General features: G+C 38.6%; 1 protein-coding gene across 2 annotated transcripts in view; it reads right to left on the minus strand.

Moving 5' to 3' along the window:
• sez6a (seizure related 6 homolog a) overlaps nucleotides 1-18,704 on the minus strand; it is a 120,098-nt gene that overhangs the window by 19,867 nt on the left and 81,527 nt on the right. For both annotated transcript variants that reach the window (XM_074672691.1, XM_074672690.1), the window contains exons 4-8: nucleotides 16,827-17,019; nucleotides 5,082-5,267; nucleotides 2,568-2,736; nucleotides 1,063-1,229; nucleotides 784-978 (exon numbers count right to left, since the gene is read on the minus strand). In XM_074672691.1, coding sequence (XP_074528792.1) covers nucleotides 784-978; nucleotides 1,063-1,229; nucleotides 2,568-2,736; nucleotides 5,082-5,267; nucleotides 16,827-17,019 — 910 coding nt within the window. The remainder of the gene's footprint in view (nucleotides 1-783; nucleotides 979-1,062; nucleotides 1,230-2,567; nucleotides 2,737-5,081; nucleotides 5,268-16,826; nucleotides 17,020-18,704) is intronic.

The raw sequence follows: 18,704 nt of genomic DNA on the forward strand, positions 1-18,704 counted from the left end.
AACATTTAATTAAATCAATATCATAAACGAGTTAAATTAGTAGACAGAAGGCACAAATTATTGACATCTAGTCAGTCAGGTCAGCTGTGAAAAAGAGGTTATTACATAATCTCCTTTGGGGGTTTGTAAGATGAAACCTTCTCTCGATGCTTAATAACACACAGCTGGAATAAAGTGTGCCGGCTCCTTCACATGAACCTTGTAAAACTGCACACTACCACTGAACCGCTCTGTGACCGTGACCCAAAGGAGCAGAAATTAAATTTCCTGATATGTAGCTTTTACTAGAGAGCTTTTCAATTTCATTGTGCGGTGGATTGACCATGACGCAGGCAACAAAAGCAGGTGTGAGGTCAGGGTGTTGTGTGTGTGTGTGTGGGCAGACTGCTGCAGAAGTGAAAGGCTGAGGGGAAGCTACTTAGTATGGTGGGTAGTCCTTGCAGTGTGGCAGTGCTCAACTTTTGTATGCCTTTTAATCTTAAAGCACTTCTAAAATCTGCCCTGCAAGCACACATGTCAGGGTAAATCATTGTTGCAATTTTAAGAGGAAATTTATCATGGATCAGAGGAAAAGCGGCTTAGGGAGACACAGTTAACTGCCACTGGTCTTTAATATTTGAGTAAAAAGACTTCCCTGACTCCTGCAGTGATCAAGAACAAAATTAAAGCTTGGCTCTTGAGGTCACTCAAATCTGCTTCCAAATTCTGCTGGAGTGCCAGCACATTTTGAAAAAACATTTAAAGTCACACAATTACTCAGGTGGCTGAAATCTGTGGACTCACCCCTACAGGCCGGCTCGGTCTCATTCCACTGGGGGTTTTGTGCGTCCACACACTCTATCACCACAGAGCCTTGCTCCAGTGTGTAGCCAGGGTCACAGGAGAATTCAACCACAGCGCCCACGCCGTAGGTGGAGTCGCTGCTGCTGAAGTTGCCGTACTTCACAAAAGGCTCGTAGCACATTCCGTTTGCAAAAGCTGTGGACACAGAAGAGGAGAGGGGGAAATCTTAATGGCAAAAAGTTCAGTGCAAAAACCAAGTTAACAGCACGAACAACCTGCCTTCATATCTGATGGCTGCTCCAGTGGAGGTCACTGTGCCGTCTGTGGTGAACTCTATAAAGAGGTAGCGTCCAGTGCTGAGAACACCTTCATTAGGTAAATACTCCACTTCAAAGGAGTCGTACACTGGAGGAGAGTCTATGTTGTTGCCATTCTTTATCAGAAGCCTGAAAACAGAAAGAAGATGTGAGGAATAGGGATATAACTGACAAAACTAGTTATTCTTTCAAAAGAATTTGAAGAAAAATAATAGAGGATAATAACTAATAAGGATATAATACTTATTGTTACATGCTAGTATGCAAGAATTTGTCTCTACTTTTCCATTTTGTATCAATCCACTTATTTTAAAAAGCAAATCTTAAAAAAAAGCACACTATAGGCTTTCTTATAAACTGTTTAGAGGTGCTAAAGCAGCTTAGGATAATAGCCATCTGAGTTGCAATCTAAGTTTATCACATTGCGATAATGCAGCATCCTGTTTAATATTGATAGGAGGAGCTCAGACCTGCATGCATGTTAGGTCAATGAGAGGGCTGATAATTTCCAACCTGGATATCAAGCGCAGCTGTTAGCTTAAAATCACGTTCTAAACTGTGAATCGTGAAACTCTATCAGAATCTCTCTAGGGCTGAACACCCCTAAAAGTTTGAGCCTTACACTGCTTATAAGGTACAGCAAAGTGTTGCACATTTTTTTCCATGATCACCATCTAACGAAGTGACTTATTAGGTTTGAAGCAATGCCACTTGGTGTTTTTACTTATTTTAAAGAAGAATTTTGTTTTAGTTTAAAATTTCCAACTTATCACTTTTTTATATTATCATACAGGGTGCTTATGTTGTCTGATTCAACTTGATCCTCAATTTTTTGGGGGGGTTTCAAACATTTGATTTGTTTTTGTTGTACAGGAAGTTTCTATGCATGGACTTATCTTTTTACAGTGTGATGTAAATAGAGAAGTCCATGCTTCATGAAGCAAGAGAGCTACACATTTCTATTAAAGATGCTGTACAAGTTGAAATTTATGCCAGTGAGCCTTGTGGGGTAAGGAAAGTATTAAAACTATCATTTAAAAACGATCCGTGAGCTGATCATTGTTCCAGTTGCGACTTTAATAACATTATGATAACTCTTTTTAGGACTTGGTAACGAGGCAAATATCCAAGTGTGACGGTAGCCGTGTGGATCAGTAGTTACTGAAGAATGAAAAATGTTATGCAATTTCTGTCTCCTCCCTTGCACTATCATCTGTAGTCCTTTCATTTCACTCGCCTGATGAAGCACTGTTAAAGGATTATAATGATAAAAGGTGCTTTCACATTCATCTGCCACTCCCTAAAGATTTGGGTTATTTATAGCATCTCAGGGTCTTAACAATCTGTCCACAGGCGTACTGTAATTCAGAGAATGACTTTAAAGCTCTAGTAGCTCGAGACACAAACTCAGACTTGTCTCAAGTTTCAATATGTCTGTGTTTAATTTTAGCAGCAGGCATACACCACCTGTCATCATCTTCTGCCAGAGCCACCTTCTCAAAGTGAACGTGGAGCCGGTGGCCTTCAGGTGCCTCCAGGACCCAGTGGCATGTCAGATTGTTGCTGTAGTTTCCAGGGAAACCAGGGGAGACGATGCGACCATAGGTGGCATTTTTTATCATCCCTCCACAGGATGCTATAGGAGAAAAAAGACAGACAGTAGGGAAAAAAAAGAGGAAGACAACAAAAAAAAGAGTTTGAAGGTAAGACTAGATGAGAAAAAGTAATGACAGCAACTTTCTTACAGGGGCTTTGGATTGAAGTCCCTGTCTGAGCAGAGATTGCATCGATATCCAGTGGACTGTGGCTGGAATACACTCAGCGGCTCACCTGGGTCTAAGAGTGTGTGACTGTGTGTGATGGACTTGTAAAGGGAACAGCAAAACAGCGGCAGTAACACTATCAGTTCAGAGCAGCTGCAGGCAGACACGGAGGACTGCTGGAGCTGGCAGATGAGCCTTTTAGCAGCAGGAGAAGAAGAGTCATGCAGCCCAGTTCTAATTAAGGCAGCCGGGTCCAACGGCCTTGTTTTGCCCCTGTCTCCAAAGAATAGCTCCCCGTGCTGCTAATCACAGGCAAACACACTCATTTGGCCTCAGAGTGTAACTAATCAACTCAGAAGGGGACAAGCAAGTGAAAGCTTTCGTTAATCAAAATCACCTGTTTTGGAGAGAAAAGCTGAGAAAAGAACAACTCTAAAATAAACTTGAATTTTAAAATGTGAAAAGAATTTAATCTGCACATTATTGTAATTGCAAAAATAAAACCTGTCAGATTCCAAACAATACTGCATTATTGACTCCTTGAAGAGGGAGTATTATGCGAGTCTCCAGGCCTTATAATGTCCTTCTGGTGTTCCTGGAGAAGCTTCCCATGATTTACAGCTAAAAAAAAAATCCATATTTTCCTCACACTAGTGTTTTAGAAAACCCTTATTTCAGACCCTTTCAACTGTTAGTCAAAAGCCCACCAAACTGTGAGTGACAGCAAAGTTAGAGTGAAGCTATTAAAAGATCTGTAGCATCTTAGCATCTATAGCCACTAGGTCTGCACAATATTGGGGAAAAATGATATTGTGATTTTCCAGTTTCCTGTGATATATATTGATATTTTCTAAAGTTTACTCCTTCACTCTGTTAAGCGGAATTTTTTCTGAAATGATGTAAAACAGACTTATTAGAAATTATTGAGATTGTTCCTACAAGTGACTTTTCTCACTAGGGGTGGGCAATACTGGAAATTTTGATATCGATCTGATACCAAGTAAATACAGGGCTAGTATTGCCAATACCGATACTTTTTACATGAAATGTAATGGTCATTGAATAATTTTGTGATTATGATAACAGTAAAACACAGCACAAAGATTTTAGGTAATAAAAATGCTTTTTTTTTTTTTTAAATAACCACAACAATAGAACAACATTTTGATTGTATTAAAGTAATACAACAATTATTCTACCACCACAATTGTTTTGGGAAAAAATCGCAAGTGCAAAATAACAAAAAGTTCCCTCCCATCTGCACAAAGAAGCAGCTGATGGAGGACACCAAAGTAATGTAAATTGCTGGGCGGCATAAGAGAAACTGCAGTTTCGATCTCATCAGGCTAGTACCGATCCAATACCAATACTCATCTTGGTATCGATACTACCGATATTTAGATTGATATGCCCACCCCTATTTCTCACATTAGGTCAGACTTTTTACCAAAGCGCTCCTGCACAGAGCATCCTTCAAGTTTCCCTCGGCAACCAAATCACAATATAGTCATTAAATATGAGCAGACATGCAGTGGCTCACAAATTTGTCCTCCTGCATTTTGCTTTTTTTGTGAGTTTGAATATTTTGCCAGAAATATGAATCAATGAAAAGTAATGATTAGAGAAATTTCAAGAAAGAGCATGATTGCATATATCGCATAACCTTGCGATATGAATAGTTCGCAAGTACATATCACGATGATGACACTGAAAAAATGTATAATGTAGCCCTAATAGCCACAATGTCCTCCCACCCCACCTAGATGCAAAAAGGGACATTTCACTTTCTGGATGTCATCGTAAAATAGATGCTCTTGTCCAAAAACTATCTGAGGTGAACTATAACCCATATATTTAAACATGATTTTCTCCTGTTGTGCAGTTGAGTGTTTGCAAGGCAATGCTGATATATTCCTCTAACTTATGCTGAAAGAAAAAGACAGAAGTGAGGAGGCGATTACGTCCATACAAGATAATTGGCAGCTGTTATAACCTTTATCCTGCAGATCTGTCACACAGTCACACACCTTAACAATCTATTTCATATGGTTACACACTGCTACTTCAACCATTCTCTGCTAAAAGACTGACATCATTGTAAACCGAAGTGGTCGCAGTTGTATATTCGGTTGCTTTGCTGTTAAAGCTTGATTTGTAGCCTCCCTACCAATTCAACTGAAAATAAACAAACACGACTGGTGAAAGATCAGTCTCTTACCCACACATCTGGGCTCCTTTCCGCTCCAGTAAGGTGTAGTTGCATTACGGCAGGTGAGCATTTTGGGGCCTTGCAGCTTGTAGCCGGTGAAACAGCTGAAGAAGGCTTCACCACCGGCGTGGAGGTGTGTCACCGAAACTTCTCCACCAGCAGGTTCTTTGGGGAATGAACAGCTCAGCACAAAGGCTGTAAGGAGAGAGATGTTACACAGGTCACAGTTAGTTTTTTACTTATTAGTTAAGGTAAATAATGAAAAGTCTTAAAAGGGTGTTGAATGGATGGTTGTTGGAGTAGACTGCAAAGTGTTTAACCTGTTAAGGTCTAAATGTAACAGAATAGCAGTCTAATTAATTAGCTAATTATCATGGCTGTAATTGGAGTGCACAAAAAATTACTGAATTAAACTCTCAGTTTACACATAACTTCATCCCTGTTTTTAAATAACCCCTCAGCCTCTAAAGCCTTAATGAGACATCCTATGTAAAGTTACTGTTGAATATCTCAATACCAGGATGCAATGTTTCAAACCAAAATCCCCCTAAGGCCAAAACAAACAGCCACCATGTAACACTGGCTCCACAACATGACCCTCTGTGTGTAGCGTTGTGTATAGCCCCCGCTGTTCTCTTGTATTGTTGACCATGTTGTCTCTCCTCCAAATCGCCACTGACCACCAAAGCAAATTTAGACACTGAGGAGAAAACAACTTTTTACTATTTGTTCAAACAAGTCTGACATTGTGTTTCAGCTTTCCTTTGACTTTCACTTATTGGCTATAAATCTCTCACACACACACTTCTGGAAGTGCTTTATTACCACCGTTTCTCTCTGTGTATTCACTCCCACACCTAATTAATTGCAGTTTACCAGCTCATCCAGTATGCAAATGTACACAGACATGTTTGTAGCAGTGTGGTAATTAACGTCACTATGTGGAGTCGGGGAAAACACTTTGACAAATGAAAATCTTGCTGATTAGCTTAGTGTTATAGCTGTGTTATAATGTGATAGCTAGAAGAAGAATAGCCCCTCTTTTGGTTGTCAAAGAGTTGTGATTCCAGCGGGTTGAGATCAATGTCTCTGGTCCCACTTTGCATTGTTTTCCTGTCCCTGTTTTAAATGAGCGGTATAGGATGCGATGGAGTCCACATGGATAATGGAGTGAGCTAACCAAGTCTGTAATGAATGCTATTAAACAACCTTCTTTTCCTGTCTAATAACCAACACTGTTCTACCTCATTAGTGTAGGCGCCTCTTTAATGACCAGACTGAAACTTTTAAACTTCTTGAGATGTGTTAACAACAAAACAAGCAACTTAATTGGAACCACTGTGGCTTCTGTTGCAATAACAAAGTAAGCGTGCAATGACAAAATTACAAAAAAATCCTTTTAAAAGCTGCAACTTTACTCAAAGTCTGCAAGTTGGAGGCTGTGTTCAGGCCTAATGGAGTGTATGTAAAGCCAAATAGGAGCTAATAGGAAGAGAAAACAGAGAAAAGGGGCACACTAAAAGACCTGTTCACGCTAAAATTGGATTTGCAAGCTTAAAAGCTATTATGATTACAATCAGACATGGGGTATGTAGTGTAAACACTTTAATACACTTATGTTAATTAGATCAGGGATTACAGTTTGTAGAATTAGAATGTGGACTTGACTTTCACGCGTTGACAGCAAGGCTGAAATTCACTAAGGTGTAACCAGTTGGGTTTTTTTTGTCTGCATTGTGCCGTATAACTAGGTGGCAAACTCCAGTCTAAAAATACAAGGGAATGCGGGTGTGCCAAAAACAGCAGTTCGTCAAGTGTGCACTTGGGGCTGGCCCCAGAAGTACCATAAACCACATACACACCAAGCTGAAAAAAGCCATTTTCACAGCAGAAGTAAACATGTTTAAAGCCTGATACAAAAAATGTCTCCAGTCTGAAGTGCTTAATTCTCTAACAGTATACACTGTAGGAAGGGGCTGTATTTTATTTTCCAACTTGGCAGTTTAAAAGCTATTAAGATTGCAAGTTCGCCCAATCAGAGGCACAGATGATGATGACCAGTGGACATGGGTGACGTCACAGAGACTATGTCCTTTCATTATACAGTCTATGTGTATATCATTATAAAATCAATCTGAAAATCTATGGGATGCTCCTGGATGATCAAAACTACAAACTTAGTCTTTTTCTTTTCTCTTTGCATCTAGTGAAACACTTTCTTACATCCTTCCCCAAAGACTTAAACACTGCCAGTCACCATCTGTAGCATATGTCAAAGGCCTTAGGACTAATATCTACATTGGTCATCTGCTTGCTTGTCAACCATTATGAATTTTTCACACTTTTTAAAGCTTTTTTTTTTAAGTTACATTTATTACAAAAAAACACTAAATGGTTGGTTCCATAATGTTTGAGGACATGTTTGAGAGAGTCTAAACAGCACAGGAGAAGTTAAAAAGTCAAGGGAATATGACCCTAAATGCCTTTAAATAACTAAAACACATTCCTCTTAACATCCTTCATTCAGTGCCTGAGCTGCTAACATATAAAAAAACTAAATCTGACACTTAATGGACAGGCGTGCTGGTCAATGCATAATCACTCTCATATCTTGGAGTTCTGTGCTCTCCTCATATACATATACATATACATATACATATACATATACATATACATATACATATACATATACATATACATATACATATTCAGAGCAAGTGGAGATGAAGAAGCACAGAAAAGATTAGACACTGCTGTGGGTCAGATACAAAGTGCTTGCTTTCTGGTTCTGTATTTCTCAGTGAAATATGGCACTTTCTGTTGGTCTAAAGCATTACCTTGAAGCCAAATTGGAAAAACTTCTTATTATGTCAATCTCTGAATTCAAACTCAAGGGAAAGCAGCCCTTAATACATAATGACCACAAATGCCAGTGAAACTGCCCCCCATCTACAATATTTTAATCTACTGACTTTTTCTTTTACACAAGCCACTGGTTTCCACAATAATGAAACAGGCCTTTTTCTTTTGCAGTAAATCAGTGAGCCACAGGGACGAGGTACACTGCCCCTGGGTCATCCATTCAATTCATAGTTTATCACTAGCTCCAATGAACCTAGTTATTGCCATTATCATAGCAGCATTTACATCCCCATTGAGCATGCAGTGGGAGAGCCAGAGGCAAAAATGTAGAGCCAATTCCTGGAGTATTAAATTACGTGCTGCCTCCATTCCAGTAGATGTGGTGCTGGGCCATAAAGTCTGATTGTTTTGCCATTACAAATAATAGATCCACAGTGCAGACAGCCAGGAAGATTAGCTGAGGGTACTGTAGGGTCACAGAGAGCGGATGTGGAGCTAATGTCTGTAGTTATTGTTTCCATGTTGAGAGGAGGGAATAGTCGCAATGGCAACACACAGGTAAGCCTTCAGTTTTACTTTAATACTGATGGAAATCAGCTTGACATCAATAGTTTAAAACATTTACAAACAAAATGTTATAGCTGTTTAAGTTTAGTGTGAATTTTTTTTTAAATAAGACAAATGTTACTAAAGGATCCTGATTTTTACCCAACGGATGTAGAATTTCCAAGGAGAAAATAAAGTCTTGCAGCATGAGATGAAAGAAAAGTAATTGAACATTGTGTTTGAGTCAAAAAACAATCAAAAACAAACTTAAACGATGGCTACTTAATAAGTGTAAAGAGTATAAAGGTAGGCATTATGGGTGTTCAAATAAAAAAAAAAAGCATGCTTAAGGATAACCAGATCAGCTTTAATTTTCTTTAGAAAATAACAGATATGGTCATATTAAATGGAGCATTGGCAGGTTCACTGTGAATGCCCCAACAATTGGTATTGCAGCAACAACAACCATATTTAAAAAAGGAAAGGAATGTTGACATTGTGTAAAAAAATATGGTTATGCTGTATAACTAATTGGTTCAAAGCAAGGGCCAGTATTTGTCCCCCATGTAGCAGCGGCAGCAAAAGTAAAAGATTGTTGTTGTTTGCTAATGTTGTGTGCAGGCCATCACTGTTCAGTTATACTTTACTTCAGTAAGTGTTTTAAAGTTTTCAGATTTTGTTGTATTATGTTGTTGGGCAGTTTGTGGGCACTCCTGTCTGTAGGGAATGTGAAATAACAGTAACTATAAAATAGATGACATGATAAATGGATAGAGAAAAGTTTGATGGATAAACTTAAACCCAAAAATATCGTGATTAGCAGTCTGGCAACCATCTCTACACTATTGTGTGTTTTAAGCATTTAAGCACATTTTCACCATTCTATGATTGTATTTAGAGTACTTGGCCAAAAGGGGGTGAACATTTAAGCTGAATATTCATGTTGTTCCTCCGTTTTCCAATAAATATCACAATAATACCATTATCTGGTTTTTGTTTGCCTTTAAAGAGACTACCACCTGCTTGCCCCATAACACCCCTGTTATTTCCTTCAATGGCAAACAGAACTAGAACAACTCCTCACCATTTTGCCTATGCCTGTTACACAGGGGCATACTTATCCCACCTTAAACTGTCATTGTGTAAGTGGCTGATTCATTATACATTTCCCGTCCTGATGTCAAGTATCACCCTTAAGGTTACTGAATTGCACAGTTTATTTTCTTTGTTCTATGTTCATTATTGAATCAAATGAATGTTAAAACATTGAACTAGGAAATTCATGAAATCTCAGTGGTTTCTGTCTTACATTAGGCATGGGTCTGGCCACTCCAATAAAACACAGTGTTCAAGGCAGATAAACAGATGGTTATTTACTCTGAAACAACAGCATGTCCTGTGTTGAAATAAAAAAAATGGAAATGATGCATCAATCCACCCCCACATATTTTCAAATATGCTGTAGGACAGCATCACAGGTCAGAACAAGCAGCCATTACTGACATTACACTATAATATCTGTGTGACATCATTTGAATATGATGCTTTTGTACCTGATTTACCCAGTTTTTAAAATAGCTTCCCATAAAAACACAGGATGAGGAAGAATTGAAAAAAGCCTTTGGGAGTTAAATGACATAGTTTCAAGTTAGAAAAGTTGTTTCCTTTGTGCAGCTTGTCATATCCAATACATAATCATGAGGCATCCGAGCATGGGCTAAGTGTCCTTTGTCTTTTTTTTATATTTTTGTCATTTCACAGTCCTGTTCAAAAGGAACACATTCTGTTTTCCTTCTTATCTGTGCAACACTAATACATTATTTCTTCCTTTTTTGAATATAAATCGTTTCTGTTTATATTGCTTCCTGCCCTTTCTCACCTATCTAAAATTAAAGTTTTGTTTTTGCCAACAAATATGGAACCAACACACTGCAGTTTTGGATCAGATGATGAGCCAGAGTTTCTCTTGCCCTCTGTCAAATGTTGCTGAAGATTAACTTCTTGAAATCATTCAAAAACAATTAGAAAAAAAAACAACAGTTGACAAACACTTCAGCCATTACTGCTGCTGTGTGCACATTTCTCATTTGCCTGAGTGCTCTGTATTGAGAATCCTGCTCTTCAACCGGTAATGGACTAATATTGAGGACGAGGGCCCAATAGATGAGGTGAGCAAGCCCGTAATACCCAGTTAGCCACCACATTTGGACAAACAAATAAAATGCATTTCAATTTTGATCCATTGAACTGTTTCATTCTTATAATTTCAAGTGTTTCCTGAGTCTCTCTGGGTGGAGCGCTGGGATGAGATGAAACTTGGCAAGGTGAGGGCAGGAGATAATGGAGGGATGGGGGAAGGAACACAAATAATGAATCCAATTTGGTTGGTATTGTTATATTTCATGGCAGAAGTTTTGGAGAAATCAGCCTCTGTGTTCATATTGAATGAATAAAAAAAAGACAAAAAAAAAATGCTGTTTAAAAGCCATCTCTACTTAGCTGTCGTTTTCTACCCCTCCTGCAGGAAGCCGGTAAGTTGAGGAGCTCTCTGACTATCACTGTATCCAAGCTTCATGCCCCGGCTGTGAACTAAAGCTTTACCTTTTACAGAAAGATCAATAGTGTTGTCTCTGGGAAAGTGATTCAGTTGTCAAAGCCAGCCCACAGTTCTGCCATGATATGGCCTATTGATATTTATGTGGTCTGGTTAAAAACTCGATTTTAATGGTCATTTACTCAATGAAGGCTATTAAAGAGAAATAACTTTGGACTGGAGGTTGCATCTCATCAGGGATACTTAAAGGTTGGGGCCAATGGTGGATTGCTGCCAGTGACACAGGTCCCCCCAGCCACCTGATTTGTCAACCAGCCTTATTAGTTACAGCAGATCGATAAGTCCTGTAAAACACCCCTGCCATCGGCCATGTCATTGATTCTGCCGTACTTCACAACAACTTGAGATGACAAGCTTTCCTGTGGACACTAATAGACTAGAAAGAACAACAATAATTTCATCAGCTGTGGTTGACGTGGTTGAATTCTTCCAAAGGTTACGGTGCATGTTACTTTGGAGGAAACAGGTCTTCCATGTCATTGTCAGGTTTAATTGTCATGCAGCTCATTCTTTGACCCCTGAATCCAAAAAGACAGAACCAATCTTGTACTGGTGAAGGAAACCACGTGAATGAAGAGTTTTATTTCCCTCCCTTTTTTTTCAGTATGCATTTATACTCGCATAAAATAAATGAGAAGACAATCTCTTCACAGTAAAATGTTATGGCAAACATTGATTAAGTCTTAGGGCACTTTAATGTCAGAAAGCCATTTAAATTAATGTGTCAGTGTATTCAATTCAAAGCAATTTAATTTGTATAAAATCAAGGTATCAACAGTATCAGTGGGTGCAGATTATTTTAGGAAAGACAGGAATCAGTGCACATAAGTAGTCCACCTACTGCAGTGCTGTTCATCTATAATAAGTTGCTTGGACCTCTTTTGTTTGTGTTGTCTGGTTTAAGATTGGTCTAGTATTCTCACGGCAGGGGGGTGTCTGGTCTCCAGCACTGCAATTTTTGGGGTATAAGCATGTTTCAATATGTCGTCATTCCCTACACTTAACATACATTAGTAATTTCATTTACCTCAAATTTTAATCTCCTTGGCTGGCTCTGCATGCACGCACAATTTTAATATCAATGTACGTTGGTATCTCCATGAAACCTGGGTGCTTTTTCCCTGATTTGTGTCAGATTTGTGGACGGAATAGACTATGTTCATCTTAATACTCTCTGCTCAGCTTTTTTTTTTTTTTTTGTATTACTTGGACAAAGAAAATAAGCCTCAGAATGCACGACTTCACGTTTTATGTTAATGCATTAAAAGCTGAATCCATGCATTTTTGTTAAACATAATAGCTGCAGTGAGTGCCTGTGGACATTATTGTTGAATAGATAATGGGTGTTGTAAATAGATGAGGATACATCCACATGTGTGTGCATTCAATGAAAAGATAAGTATGAACGAGGAAAGTAATACACGCTCTGTTGTCCCACATGCCTACTTCTAACTCTATGCATAAACAATTGAACACACGTATAATCATGCTCCTAGTGTCAGGCTCACTGCTGGTGTTATAGAGGCATCCATCAGTCTGCCATCACAGGCGGAGCCAACGCTGATATTAATTACCCCGAGCTGAGATCCATCTCTCCACAGTTCTGTCTCCTTCTCCACGCTTGTCCAATCACATTTTTCACAGCCTATTATAAAAGACAAGGTGATACTCTGCTTACCAAGGAGAGGAACACAAATTGAAATATCTTATGTGTCTCCACTTTGTCTAATCTGCTAGAAATAAGCTTGAAGCCTCTTTTGTTTACCTAAAGTAACAAAGCCTGCCCTTACAACTTATAGTCCAGTGGGTAATTTAGTGGACTCCAAATCAAACCAAGGTAACATTTATATAAACCAGAAAGCATTATCATTTTTATTTTTATCCTCATTTAGTATCTCACCAAGAGGCTGCAGATGTCTCTCTGGAGATAAAAATTTGTGACAGGTTGCTGTGTTGAATTAATTTTGTCCACAGATGAAGCCCTCTCTGTGTCAATTACATTTTTCCAGGCAATTTTATTAAAAGGATAGATAACAAAGTTAGACACTCAGCAACCCTGGGATTTTTCTGTGCCCTTGGCTGGTCATCCACAGGCACTTTACTTGATCGTTGATCTTTTATAATTGAATGAAATTCTGATATCTGAGCTGATCTTTCACTGCACATGATCAAGTGGAGTGTGTATGTTTATTCATATGGTGTACCTTTGGTGATTCTTGTCTTGATTCCAATCTGTTCTCTGTTCTATACGAACACCACAAAAGTGGATCAGGATCAGATGAAGAGCAATAAATGTTGTGTGTCTGTTGTTGCTTGTTCACATGTTGGTAAAGCTGAGCCTTATTTCAGCCCATCCAGCGTTTTTAGACGACTGACAGAGTAGAAAAAAACATCTGGCTTTATATCAAAATAGCTTATCTATATTAATTATCAACTGCCAGATTACTCCAGGGTGTAGATCATTCCAGCTTTTATCAGGACATACTCCCCTTAACTAATTAAAATTACGAGACTGGTTCAAAGGTCACATCTGTACACATCCATACACAAAGAATATCTGGGTTATGAGCCTCATCCCAGATTTGATCTCATTCAGGGCGAGATGTTAGCAGAAGGAACCATCTGGTTATTTGTTTACTAAAAAGTGGTTTAAGCAAATGTTATGGGGATCAGAAAATAAACAGTGGCCAGCTGTTTCAGTTAATAATATCTGCAGCAGCCCTCAGTACTACAGAGTCTGCCTGCATCAGATGCATTGTGCACCAAGTTTAAAAGCTTTCAAAATCCTACTCATGACCCCCTAATTCTAGTTGGTCGAAGCCCTTTGACAAGTATGTCAAATCTGAATATCAAAGAAAACACTATAGCCTGATCACTTATGTTGCGCAAATAAAATCAAACTAAGGAAGGCAAAACTGGTATATTTCTTATGCTGGTCTAAGAAAAACAGCTTCTCATAGCATTGAAAAATAACACTGAGTGCATTTCAGCACTGCAATGAAACCAGTGAAAACCTTGAAAAGAAAAAAAAGAAAAATAAGAGTTACCTGTTTTATGGCAAATGTAGTGGTTTAACTGTTGAGGATGTCCCTGTCTGGTTGTCAGTTCAGCGCAGTGTTGTCTCAGCCTTAACTTTAAATGCATAACTCCATAAACTTTGAGGACTTGGGCAAAGCACATAAACAACTTCTGCTACTCAAACACATTAAATGTCCAACGACGACCATTGCTCAAACTGAATTACCACAAAATAAATCAACTTTAGATCCTATTTCAAACGATCACTCAGCATTATCCCTCAAATAAAATGGAGTGGATACATAAATAGATTTTGTTACAATTTAGAAATGCTACTGAAAAAGATTTAGACGCAAAAAGGAGAAGTAAAGGACAAAGTACCCCCACTGACAGGGTAATTTTTCATCTCTTTGTCACCATCTGTCCGCTACATGAATCACCCTGTACGATCTGTACCGACCCCTCGCTGTCATCATTCAGCCTGACCACACAGTGATATTCAACAACGACGGGCTGATTTATCTCACGACAGCGTCAATGTTTTGATGGTTGCTTTCATTTGCGAGCTGATGAAAGAGCTGCGGTAATGTGGTGGAATGAATGTTTTGTCCAGCAGCTTCCACCATCAACTCAAATCGATGGGGCATGTAATTGGTGGCCACTTTGTGTGATTGCTAAGATAAACAGACAGTGTTGAGGACATGGGGGATCAATGTCAAGCACAAAGCAAGCGCAGAGAGGGGAGGAATTTATGATCCATCATATTCACTGACAACATACTGTAACTAGCCCCACTCAGATTTCATGAGTACAACACTACCATGCAATCATAATTTGATCACACATAACAAATAATTTAGTCTGGTTTGATCCCTGCAAAAATGTCAATTTAAAGCCCTGTATCCATCAATGTAATTTTTAAGATGGCAGTCTATGTTTCTAGATAAATCAATGCAGTCCCTGTTTTCTGCTCTCTGTGTCATACACTCAAATATTCCCAAAAGTATAAGCCTAATTTTTTCAGCACTCTGCGTCCTCAGTTTAAAAATAGTTAAACTTTTGGCCTACCTGAAGAACATGAAATGGGCGGGGCTTCAGAAGTAAACTTTCCCAGCAACAGCAGTAATGGTCCATAGAAGAAAAACTATCAACACTTGTTACTTGAGGACGTAATTTGAGGTGATGCTACAAAATAGTTATTTGTCAACTCTTTCTACATTTTTTTTTTAAAACACTATGGACTCAAGCAAATATGAAGTACCTTGGTACAGCTATTGTTACTTTGTAACAATTGACATAGGTGTGAAGCTCTATGAAAATTACACAGTGAGATCTGCTAGAGCAAAAAGAAAAAAAAAATAAGCAAAACAAAAAAATAAATAAATAAAGATATAAAGATGTTAATGGGCACAGGCCCTAAATGTGTTTTTTTTTTTAAGTTTTGGGGCTGGTTCCTGTTACTTTTTGTCTTGGGTTCCAATCCAAGGGCTAAAGAATAAATCTAACCCTTAAAGGTAGGGTTTGCAGGATTTTCATAAACAATAGAATGTCAACTTTTACAAGATAAGCCTGCCTAATCATTTACTACGGGCCTCTATACATGTGTGTTAGTGTCTGCCCCAACCCCTTCCTCTGTCTGTATGTTGATGTTTTGGTTGTGTCAGGACTTTTTCTGGGCGGGTATTAGATGTGGTTACATTAGCCAATCACAGCGCGCCTAGTGCAAAAGTGACTTTGGGTGTCGATCATAACAAGTGGTAAAAGCTATCCTGAGCAGCTACAATAGTGAGCATACCAGAGAGAAAGAAAAACACAACCAAAGTGAAACAGAGCGCCAGACAGATAAAGCTTTTTCCTAAATGAGAGTGAGGCTTGGCTCAACTTTCACTCGCTTTCGGGCACTTGGAGAGCAGCATAGGACGAAGAGCGACATGAGTTGGCTTTCTGCTAACTAGGTATGTGTAAAATACCCGTGATTAGCTTGTGCTAACATGCCAAGTTAGGTGCACAGCTTTCAAGTCTGTCCCATGTATAAACGCAGTGCTACAGGTGGTTGCTGGGCTAGTGAGTGTAATTACATAGCTACAGCCAGAGAGTGGGTGTGCGCTGCCACTGGCACTGAGCCAAAGAGGAGGAGCCCAGTTTATATTTTGTGTTTTATAACAAAAATTCCTGCTGACCCTACCTTTTACTCAACAAAAAGTGAAGTAAATGAAATACAGAAAGGGGCTACACTGCAAAAATGGAAAGTCTTTTTTTCTCTTATTTTGATTTTTAAAAAATTTGTCTTATTAGACTTGAAATTAGTCAAATTCATCCAACGAGAACAAAACAAAAAAAGTTTTGAGATATTTTGTAAAGAGTGAAAAAAAAGTGCACCCTCAGAACTGGTAGGAAAGATTTACTGGGAAACTTGGCAAGAAATGAATCAGTTGCTTTCAGTCTCAGAATTAAAATGTCCATCTTGACAGCAGAATTACAAATGTCTACAGATGAGCAGATCAAACTGTGTCCGTCTTTATCATTGAACTTTCTGTTTGTTTTGTTTATGACACCTGTCCATTAAGTGAATTTTAAATAACCACATTGTCATCGTTGACAGTTGGATCCTACTGGTTGCTTGCCTGGAGAATGACCTGTACAGCTCTCATATCGAAACTTGACTGACTGAACCATTACTGTACGAAATCATAGCTAGCATGATATTGGCTCACCTTGGTAATGCAGGTGGAGGAATCCAGAGTTTTGTTGTTGCTCACTTCGAAACTGGATGGAGATCTGGTTGCTTCGGCTGCGTAATATGAGGCCCCTCAACAAGAACGACTCATTTGCCAGGATGAAGGGCTCTCTGCCACCCGTGTCCTCCACTGTCACCTGCTCCCCCTCCATCACACTCACATTTAATACCTGGGGATAAAAAAATATAGTTCCATATGAGATTCAGAGCTTACAGTGGTTTATTTTTTAATCAGTTAATCAAACAAAATGAATTTAATCTCAAGGATCTCTGTGAAGAAACACGATACCTGAAATTATCAAGCCAGCAGTAAGTGCATCATATTTCTGGCACTTAAAGAATGAGAACATTTATACACTGTCTTTGAAAAGACAAACAGACTTTTATCTTCAGTACTGAACAAATACAGATCATACTGCATAGAAACTTATTGACTAACTGTTGACTTATGAGCTTTCATATCACACCAGATGGGATCTCAATTCAGCACCACCACTGTTGTGTTTCTATTCAAAGCCAAGTTGAGTCTAATGATCTTTCTGAAAAAATGGGTCACCTGCTGTTTTATTTTGCACTGTTGTCAACAAAATCAGTTTTAGAGGGCTATGTTTGGTTAACATTTCTTTTTTTCCCGGTATTGTTGTAATGTTTTTGAGTAATTGTATGACCTGTCTGGGTCATTGTACCCTTGGCAACATGTCTTTTTATTGACTCATCACTCTCTGTCAGTCTTCTCCTTGTGCCTGCCTGTGAGCCTCTCTGAGCTTCTCACCCTCAACAGGTTTGAACAGCATCTGCAGCTAAATCTGGAGAGGGAACCTCTGGAGGATTGCATGCAGTTAAACTGTCAGGATAATGGAGCACTGACACATTTTGGAGCAACATCTGATTAAGTCCCAAAAGGGCTATAAAGAAGTATGTTAATCCAACAGCAGGTCATGATTATTATTCTCTGCAATAAAAACAAAAAGCTTTATCTGTCACATGTGTTTGGTAGACTAAACACAGAATCTTCTGACACAGTCCAAATCATCTGAACATGTTTACAGAGTAACTTGGGAAGTTTGTTTGGAGCGAGTTTCTTTTTGTTTGTCTTTATTTTTTTTATTGCACTCAGTGTGACAACAGAGGCTTTAAAAACCCCATTATAAAGTTATTTGCCTATTAAACTGCTTTTATGGGTTGTCAGTGGGAGCATATATTTGAGTTGTAAGTTTCCACTCTGCCTTGGGGTCATCTCTTTGTAAAAGGAACAGTCCACATTTCTAGAAGGGCCGCAACACTTTTGTGAGCCAAGTAAATTGTGATAGGAGACAAGAAAAGACTAGCTCCTAATGATGACCAATAAATGAGAAGGCCCTGATCACAGTGATGTAGGGGTCAAGAAACAAAATGCTTGGATGAAGAAAATAGGAGTTTCTATCCAATGTGAGACCGAAATTAAATAAAAGTTATAGAAAATTTTCTTAATTTTGTTAAGTAACTTAAATCTAATGTTTCTTACCTATGAATTAATTAAAAGTCAGAATCTAATGCTATTTTTTCCAATTTAGGTGAAATCTTATACTCTATACAGCTAAAAAATTAACAAACTGTTTTTTGCTCAAGATCAAACTCAAACCAATCAGTGGCACATATTATATTACTATGGTCTTCATGGTGACTAATTTCTGTTGACTTTTGCTTGTTGCTTTGAACATGCTGAAAAAACTAAATGATCCATCCTTGAAGTCACAGCTGACACCACCAAAGTAGAGTGAAGAAAACAAAAACAAACCTCTATGTGGTCTGCTAAAATTCAAAGCAGGTTCACTTGATAACCTTAAGGTATATGTTAGTAATGTCTAAAATTTTA

Source organism: Halichoeres trimaculatus, unplaced genomic scaffold, assembly GCF_033239565.1.
Source record: "Halichoeres trimaculatus isolate MK-OKI-2021-1 unplaced genomic scaffold, fHalTri1.1 fHalTri1_scaffold_6, whole genome shotgun sequence".
Taxonomy (NCBI): domain Eukaryota; kingdom Metazoa; phylum Chordata; class Actinopteri; order Labriformes; family Labridae; genus Halichoeres; species Halichoeres trimaculatus.